A 9,099-nucleotide genomic window follows, 5' to 3' on the forward strand; every position below is an offset into this window, starting at 1 on the left:
CCCCGTGGGATTTCCCACATGCTCAGTGTTGAAAACAGACCCTGAGCTCCAAGTCCACGAAAACGGTGTGTGGCTGTCTGGTGGTGTTTTCGATGAGTCGTAGCTTACATGAAAGGAGCATTCTTAATGGACAGTATTCACGTCGTGCCCAGTGGACACCCGATGAGGCGTCCAGGAGATTCACGGTGGACTGGCCCTTTGTGGGAGGGTCGGGGGCCAGTGTGTCCCACAGCGCTGGCTGCAGGGGGTCAGGCCTGTGAGCAGGTGGGCTTCACGTGTCAGCTGTACCCACTGTCTGCACCAAGGCCCTGGGCCAGGCGGCCTGGCGACTTCCACCTCCTAGGACACAGCTTGTTCACCGGCTCGGTGCACGGAGTCGGGGGTGTCGCTGAGGGCTTGCAGGAAGCCGTGGCCCTCTGACCCAAGCTGGCGAGGTAGCTGGCAGGGGGCTGGGGAAGACCCGCCCCGCCAGCACACTGGCAGCGTGGTGCCTGCCCTGAGCCCTGCCCACCCAGCACTGCTCTTGCTCCTGGGAGGGCAGCTCCAGAGGCACACTCCCAGGGGCCGGGCTGCCCTGCATGGAGCTATGGGGGACAAGCCCGGCCTGGCAGGGCCCCGAGGGAGGACAGTGTGCACGTCCAGACCTGAGGTGTGTCCCATAGGCCCATCCCGACACCTGGCTCCCCTGGTGCAGACCTGGACGCCCAGCCACCCTGTCCTGCTCCCAGGGCCCCCCCCACCCGCCCACGCCGACCTCCAGACCCGGCCTCCCCCCGGCCCCGCGCCGACCCCCTTTCAGTTCCAGGAACTCGGGCTGGTCACGGAGAGGAAGGGCTCCCCTGTGGACCCCCGTCACAACCCACTGCCAAGCCCTCCACAGTGCAGCACGCCCACTGCAGTCCAGATGGTGCAGCAAAGCGCAAGCTGCCCGCCTGCGCTCGGGCGTGAGGTGTGGAAGCTGAGGCCCGAATATGTCACACTGTCCCCACAAGGTGGCACCACCACCCCCAAAGGCGCCTGGGCCAAAGGAAAGTCTGGGCAGCGTGGCCGAGGCAGGGAGGCCGCGTGTCCCCACAGCAGGCCTCTCCGCCAGGGCAGCACCCCCAGCCCAGCTCTGCAGGCACAGCTTAGAAGCTTGGGGGTCCCCTTCTTCAGAGTCGAAGCTCTCAGGTCACTGCCCAGCAGCAGGCGAGGGGCTGTCACCACTGACTGGAGGTCCCCATGGGGCTGCTGACCTAATCCTGCCTTCATCAGGCCCCGGGAAGGAGACAGACAGGAAGGAAAAGTGAGGGCTTTAATGCGCTGAGCAGATTTTTACATAAATCAGCAATCTATGATTCGTCCCCGCTCCAATTAGTAAAAAAAAAAAATCCAAGATTCATCACAAAGCATGTGCAATTAGGCGCCAATTCAGAGACGCACAGATCCGTGGTCCAGCCTCGAGTGCCGCGCTATTTTCCATTCTCTGCGCTGAACATCCGTTCCTGGAAACGAGTGGTGTGAGCTGGTGCGCCCACCAGGCTGCCCCCCGCCCCCGCCCCCGCCCCCGCCCCCGGCCAGGCCTGCTGCCCTGGGCCCTCCCGACAGCGGCCCCGCCCCCCCTGCCGGGCCATGACCCCTCCTGCCCAGGCGCCCGTCCCAACCCTGGCCCGGCGCTCACCCTCAACATCCGCTCCAGCTTCACCGCGTCCGCGGCGAACCTGCGGATCCCGTCAGAGAGCTTCTCCACAGCCATGCGGTCCTCGTTGTGCAGCCAGCGGAAGGCCTTCTCGTCCAGCTCGATCTTCTCCAGGTCACTGGCCTGGGCTGCGGAGCAGAGGCCGGGGCCGCGGGCTCAGTGAGGCCCCCCGCCGGGTGGAGGCAGCCCGCCCAGAGGCTCCAGGTTGGCGGAAGGCGGGAGGGGTGGTCTTACCTGCTTTGGCCGAGAGCGCAGGCGCCAGCTTGCTGTGGTCCTTGAGCAGCTCCCCCAGGAGCTGGGGCGAGATGGTGAGGAAGTCGCAGCCAGCCAGGGCCTTGACCTCGCCCGTGTTGCGGAAGGAGGCGCCCATGACGATGGTTTTGTAGCCGAACTTCTTGTAATAGTTGTAGATCTTGGCGACGCTCCTCACTCCTGGGGGACACACGGGAGCTGCCATCCGTGCCGCCCGACCCTCGGTCCTGGGGCCCCCCGGAAGCACGCGGCACAGCACCCCCCTGCCCCGGCCCGGGGGGGGCCACTGACCGGGGTCCTCCTGGGGCTCGTAGGACTTCTTGTCTGTGTTGGCCACGTGCCAGTCAAGGATGCGGCCCACGAAGGGCGAGATGAGCGTCACGCCGGCCTCGGCGCAGGCCACGGCCTGGGCGAAGGAGAAGAGCAGCGTCATGTTGCACCGGATGCCGTGCCGCTCCTCCAGCTCCCTGCGGGGACGGACGGCGCACGGGTCAGCCCCCGGAAGGCAGGGGCGCGGCGCCCCACCCTCGTGAGTAAGTTCACCAGGGCGAGCTCAGGCCAGCGGCTTGTGGGCAACTAGACCTCATCAAACCCACATTTCAGAACAGGGAGCACGGTGAGAGGCCCCCCGAGAGCTGCAGACACAGTCCTCCCTTGTCACAGAACCTCCGTGCTGGGCCAGTGCAGGAGACGCGGGTTCAGTCCCTGGTCCGGGAAGACCCCACATGCCCCCGAGCACCGGAGCCTGTACTCCACAAGAGGAGCCGCCACAATGCGAAGCCCCCGCCTCCCACCTGGAGAAAAGCCAGGCAGCCGTGAAGACCCAGCACAGCCGAAGAAAAAAAGGGATCTCTGGGCTGGAGATCACGGAGCCGGCTCCAACCGCAGCAGCGTCCTGCCTCAATCCCACAGCCTCTCCGGCCCCAAGGCCCTGCCCTCTGGGTCAGCCTGCAGAAAGCCCGTCCCCCAGATGACGTCAGGGCCAGCCACGAGAAGGGGGTCCTGGCCACGCTCTATCACCTGCCAGCCGAGTTCCTGTCCCGGTGGATGGTTTCAGAGGCGCCCGGCCACCGGGCCACAGGGAAGCGGTCAAGAAGCACAGCCTTGGGGGCACAGCGCCACCTCAGTGGCCAACGCCATGAGCCCTGGGCCAGCAACTCCGCCGCTGGTGTGTGCCCACAGGAGAGCATCCCGGGCACACGCCCAGCAACTCCGCCGCTGGTGTGTGCCCACAGGAGAGCGCCCCGGGCACACGCTCAGCGTTATCCGACACGGGCAGCCACGTGCCCCGGGAGGATGTGCTTGGAAGGTGTGCACACACGGAGACCTCCTTACGGGGGACTCAGCTCCGCCACGCACATGGCGCGCGAGCCTGGAACGCGAGCCAAGCAAGGGAAGCCACACACGAAGGCCACGTGCAGCGCGGCCCCTTCCGGCGGAAGCGTTCAGAGGCAGAAGGGTGCGGGGCCGTAACAACACAGGGACCCGTGGGGGTGGCCAGGCGCTCCCAGGACGGCTGAGGCTCGGCGCGAGGGCAGCGTCCTGTCCACGACCGCCTGCCCCCTCCGCGCCCAGCGTGCTTGGGGGGAGCCGACTCCCACTCTGTCCTTGGCAGACGACACCTCTGCCGGCGGCACCGCACAGGCCCACTGCCCGAGGGGCCCACCCAGGACGGGCAGAGGCCCCAGCAGCTCCTCACTCACGGGGACACTTACTTTCCGGCCTGAATTCCTTCCCAGGTGGACGAGAGCTTTATCAGGATCCGCTCCTTGCTGATGCCAGCCTCCTTGTATAGCTCAATGAGGCGCCGGGCGCGGGCCACCATCGCATCCTTATCAAAGGAGAGCCTACGGGGGACCGGGCACCCGCTTGCAGCAGCTGAGTGGGGCAGGCGGAGGCCAGGCGCCCACAGCAGCGCGTGGCACCGGGAACAACAGCGGCTGCTGCTCTTGACACCCCAACCCGGCGGCCCTGAGGCCTTACCTGGCGTCCACTTCCGTGGATACGCGGCCTGGAATTTTCTTCAGTATTTCTGCCCCAAACAACACAAAAAGTTTATCAACAGCATTTGTAATCTGTTCCTCTTGTGACCTGAAATTCCAAGGGAAAAAATGAGGTTAGAAGCTTACTTTTAAATGCACAGGATTCTACAAAAAGTGTTACCTGCTTCCCAAATTCTTTTCCCACCATCTTTTTTTTTGTTAAAAAACTTTTAAAGTGGTGATGAAATTCACATCAGGAAACTGACCGTCTTATCCATTTTCTTTCTTTTTAAATTCTGGCCGCACCACATGGCTCGCAGGACACCTCAGCTCCCCGACGGGCCGAGCTCGAGCGCCCGCCCTCTCCCCAAAGAAGCAGCTGGTTCGGGCACTGAGGCTGCTCACACGGGGGCGGCCACACCTGCCTCATCTCCAGTGTCTCCATCCTTTGAGCTGAGCCCTCCCATCTTTGGGGGCTTGAACAAAACACTGTTCCCAACCTCTCTAAAGCTGCCTGGGCAGATGAATAAAGGGCACAGTGCGGCTCCAAGATGGACCACAAAGATCTCCGGCCTGAGAGCAGGGCCAGTCTGCTGATCACTAAGGGCACTGCCTCGCCACCAATTCCAGGAGCATTGAGAAGCAAGGGGAGCCGCCAGCACAGGGTGCACGGCGGGGGGCAGGGCAGGCCCCGGGCATGACTGCCACCCCTGCACACGGCTGACCTCAGCACACAGGGAACCAGAGGGGGACAGGCCAGCCCGGCACAGCTCCTACCAGGGGCACAGCTCCTGCCAGGCACCGCTGTTCCCTGCGAGCCCACTCTCAGCTGAGCAGTACCCAGATGAACATTTAAAATGCAACCCAGCAAAGGTGAGTCTATGGAGAGAAGAGCCCGTCTGTGGTCGCAGGCGGAGGCACGAGAGAACACTCTAGAAGGCGAGCACATTCTCGGACTGGACTGTGGCTGCACCACTGCACGCGTGAATGCTCCAGAATGAGCTGGACTGCTCACTGAGACAGTGACTCTCACTCCAACACAACTGTCAGAAGGTAGCAAAGTGCCAGAAAGCAGCTCTGCGGCTGCCAGGGCTGAGGACACCGGCTGCAAACGGGGGAAGGACTCTGGGGCGCTGTCCACACGCTCCTGCCAGCAAAACTCAGCGACCTGTTTACTCACAGTGGGTGATGCCTGCAAGAAAGCAGACAGCATTCCTTCCTGGAGCCTAAAACCCTGGCAAACTGGCCTCAGGGGTGGGAAGCAGGCAGACCCGGCCACACCCACAGCCCCGCACTCACCCGCCCAGCTTCCTGCCGTAAGCAATGGCCTCCTCCACCAGCTCCTGGTAGGCTGGCATCTGTGCCGCGGCCAGGATCAGGGACGGGTTGGTGGTGGCATCCTGGGGCTTGTACTCGTCGATGGCTGGGAAGTAAATGTGGGAAGCAGGGGTCAGTGGAGTGCCCGCTTCCACCCAGAAACCTGAGATGACCCCTGAAAGCTCTAAACACAGGAAAAGAGCCAAGTAGGGCGCGGCCACACTTCATGCAGGAAGGCTGGTCAAGAGGCAGCTGAGCGCAGTGAGGAAACCTGGAGGCTAAGCCAGTGAGCAGCCGTGCCAAGAGCCAAGAGCTGCCCAGCACCAAGGAGCAAGGAGGGAGGCGACCAGGAGACCGACAGCGTCCGCAGGTGCTGGCGCCCAGGTCAGCCGCGGAGGGGCTGGACACGGGCCTTCAAACTATTCTTTTAACACACTTGTTCCTTCCTGATAACCAGGCGGGAATTCCAAGGAGTCTCGAGGCCCCGGCTGTCACAGGGCAATGCTGAGCTCAAGTTCATCAAAACTCAACTTCCAGGATAGCATTTTCAAAGTATCTTCTGATGACAAGACTACGGAGATGGAAAACAGGGAAGGGGGGCTCTCAGGGGCTGGGAACAGCTGTATCCTGCCTGTCCTGGCGGCCGTAAGAACCCGCCACAGAGGACGCCCCCTCCTCTGTGCAGCTGGAAACTAGGGAACGCAGGGCCAGTCGGCAGCCTGCTCACAGCACCCTGCTGGCAGCAAGTCCCCCGTTCTGATATCACACCACAGCCACACAGAACACCCGGGGAGGTGATGGCAATAGGATTCGTGGGACCCTATGAGCTTATTCTGCAACTTCCTGGACTCTACTAATTATTTCAAAATAACAAGTTAAGAAAGCATGCTCTGGAGTGGAGCTTACACAAATGTGTTGAAACCCAGTGTAATGCGCTGAAGACAGTACCTTGATAATGCTGACTTTTAACAAAATTAAAACAAAATCTGGGGTCAAGAGACGGGCTTCAGGCTCCAGGGACCCTTAAACAGAACATGAGCCTGGCATGGGGCGTGGAGCCGGGAACAGCATCCACAGCTCTGACTTACTTTCAAAGAGGCTTATGATGCCCCGAAGGCAAGACCCTTCAGTCCATAAAGTGACCGTAAAGCTGACACCACAGCTACGTGCTTCTCTGGTGGCACAGCTGGTAAAGAATCTGCCTACAGTGCAGGAGACCCAGGTTAGATACCTGGGTTGGGAAGATCCCCTGGGGAAGGGAATGGCTACCCCCTCCCGTATTCCACAGAGGAGCCTGGTGGGCTACCGTCCACGGGGTCACCAAGAGGCGGACAAAACTGAGCAGCTAACACACACCTAGTGTACTATTCACATTATCAATAAGCGTGTTTTTAAATAAAGTCACTGACATTCACTTAGCAATCTTCAGTGTCACCACCTGGGTTTAAACGTTTCTAAAGAGGAGAACAGAGCAAGCATTCCCCAAGACGCCTCCGGACGCGCTGGGTAATAGAGGTCAGGGGTTAGAGTTAACCTGAAGACCAGCCAGCCTGCAGCTGCTGCCCAGTGAGACCCAACAGGAAAACAAAACAGACTCAGCAAAGATGGGAAACACTCCACACTAAGAGGAACAAACCAGGACCTCCCTGGTGAGGCAGTGGGTAAGACTTACCTGCCTGCCACTGCAGGGGACGTGAGTTCGGTCCCTGGGCCCGGATGATCCCACACGCCCTGGGGCAACTAACCCTGGTGCACCACAAGTACTGAACCTCGAGCCGTAACTACCAAGCCCCTGAGCCCGAGACCCCATGTTCCACAAGAGAGACCACCACAGTGAGAGGCCCTCCACTGCAGCTGCAGCGCAGCCCCCGCGTGCCGCAACTAGAGAAAAGCCCGTGCAAAGCAGAGACCCAGTGCAGCCAAAAACAAAATTAGGACCAAAAAGGAGCAGGAAGACGTGCAGCCACCTTCCCAGACCCTCTATCATGGTGAGGTCACTGCCAGAGGCCTGGACCAGGGAGGGACGGGTGAGAAGAAGCTGGTGGCCTCGCAGGTCAGCCGGAGCTGGAATTTCCCAGGGTGCCCAGCTCTGACCAGGAGGGAACCTTCTGTCAGCTGGTTTAACGTACAGGTTGGACTCAAGCCCATCACCATCGCCAGTGTTTATATTTAAGCAGCCAAATATGCTTACTCATTTTCCTCAGCTCTGTGAGATAGAGTCTTATTCTTACCAAAGAGGAAATAAAGCCTGTTTCTCAAGTCACCATGAGAAAGCAGAAACGAGGAAGTCCCTTCCCTACCGTGTGCCCCAGAGCACTCCCAGCCCCAGAGCATTTCACGATTTCTCTGACAGCCTTCATGGTTCACAGAGGATGTGAATGGAGGGCACCTCGTCTGGGTTTCTGCTGCAGAGGATGGGAAGGCCAAGCCCCCCAGTTCCCTCCCAGGAAAGTGAGTCAAGCCAGGAAAACCTAAACCTGGGGCAAGCTTTGCGTGCCTCCCTGCAGTGAGTGGGGCTTTACGCCCGGGGCTCCTTGGTCCCAGGCGGTGAACGTCTAGCTGGCCCGCACCCGGCCGTGGTCCCCAGCGTGCACAGCTGTCCCCTGGGCAGGGGTGGGAAGGGCGCAGCACGGGGTTTCAGAAGCAGGTGGCGGCATTCGCAGTGTCTGGTCTTTCTGGGCCCAAAACTAACTCGTATTCCTGCTCAACATTCGCGCAACGAAACTGCCCCGTGTAACCACAAGTGGTTCGCATCGCCACGGCGGACCAGGAGTCGCTTTTCAAATCTAGGTACTTGGGACACCGTCCCCTGACCCACTGGCGGTCCCCGCGGACTCCAGCAGCGCAGAGAGGACGGGGGCGCCGGGCCCCGCGCGTTCGGGTCCTGAGGCACCCACGCCCCGGCGACGGTGAAGCGGACCGAGCACGGGGCGCCGAGAGCAAGGGAGAAGCGGGGCGGGGAACAGCAGGGCCGAAGCGGGGACGAGGGACGAAGCGGGGGCGGGGGCGAGGCGCAGAGGCGTCTGGCAAGGGGCGCCCAGGAGAAGGGGGACAGACTTCTCGGCCCAGGAAGCCGGGTGGCCGGGCTTCGCCGCCGCCCCTGCGCCCCCCAGCCGCGCGCCCGCGCTCCCGGGCGCTCCCCACCTCCCCACGCCGCCCGGCGGGCCGGCGCCCCGCGCGCCCGAAGTCTCTCCCTGCTGCGCGGCCCGCCCATGAGCGCGCGGCCCAGCGCGGCCTCACCGTGGAAGTCGCCCGTGTCGGCCACCACGGTGGTGAACTGCTTGAGCTGGTCCAGCGCGTTCTCCATCCTCTGCCGCTTCACCGGGGAGCCCGACATGGCGAGCGGCGGCGAGAGCGGGGGACCCACAGTGCCCCGCGGGCCCCGCCCCCGGCCGCAGCCAATCCGAGCGCGGCGCGGGAGGGCGGACCTGCGCGCCGGCGCCGACGGGGCCCCGCCCCCGAGACGGCGCCCCGCCCCCCGGAGCGGCGCCCCGCCCCCGAGACGGCGCCCCACCCCCCGGAGCGGCGCCCCGCCCCCGAGACGGCCCCCGCCCCCGAGACGGCGCCCCGCCCCCCGGAGCGGCGCCCCGCCCCCGAGACGGCCCCCGCCCGGCGGAGCGGCGCCCCGCCCCCCGGAGCGGCGCCCCGCCCCCGAGACGGCGCCCCACCCCCCGGAGCGGCGCCCCGCCCCCGAGGCGGCCCCCGCCCGGCGGAGCGGCGCCCCGCCCCCCGGAGCGGCGCCCCGCCCCCCGGAGCGGCGCCCCGCCCCCCGGAGCGGCGCCCCGCCCCCCGGAGCGGCGCCCCGCCCCCGAGGCGGCCCCCGCCCCCGAGACGGCGCCCCGCCCCCCGGAGCGGCGCCCCGCCCCCGAG

General features: G+C 63.7%; 1 protein-coding gene across 1 annotated transcript; it reads right to left on the bottom strand.

Annotated features, from left to right (window-relative positions):
* Positions 1-1,280: 1,280 nt before the first annotated feature.
* Positions 1,281-8,617, bottom strand: TALDO1 (transaldolase 1). Its single transcript, XM_052661980.1, has 8 exons — positions 8,470-8,617; positions 5,212-5,335; positions 3,914-4,021; positions 3,646-3,777; positions 2,222-2,397; positions 1,913-2,110; positions 1,661-1,806; positions 1,281-1,484 (listed from the first exon to the last, which is right to left on the bottom strand). Exons 1-8 carry the CDS (start codon positions 8,564-8,566, stop codon positions 1,452-1,454), a joined length of 1,014 nt encoding a protein of 337 aa, XP_052517940.1. The 5' UTR covers positions 8,567-8,617; the 3' UTR covers positions 1,281-1,451.
* Positions 8,618-9,099: the final 482 nt, after the last annotated feature.

Source organism: Budorcas taxicolor, chromosome 25 (assembly GCF_023091745.1).
Source record: "Budorcas taxicolor isolate Tak-1 chromosome 25, Takin1.1, whole genome shotgun sequence".
Lineage (NCBI taxonomy): Eukaryota > Metazoa > Chordata > Mammalia > Artiodactyla > Bovidae > Budorcas > Budorcas taxicolor.

Bases quoted from the DNA above. Each gene is read 5' to 3' on its own strand.
- TALDO1 (XM_052661980.1), bottom strand. From the start codon at position 8,566: ATGTCGGGCTCCCCGGTGAAGCGGCAGAGGATGGAGAACGCGCTGGAC. The intron at 5,336-8,469 runs GTGAGGCCGCGC...TTTACTTCCCAG, and splicing joins CGACACGGGCGACTTCCACG to CCATCGACGAGTACAAGCCC. The intron at 1,807-1,912 runs GTAAGACCACCC...TCTGCTCCGCAG, and splicing joins TGCGCTCTCGGCCAAAGCAG to CCCAGGCCAGTGACCTGGAG.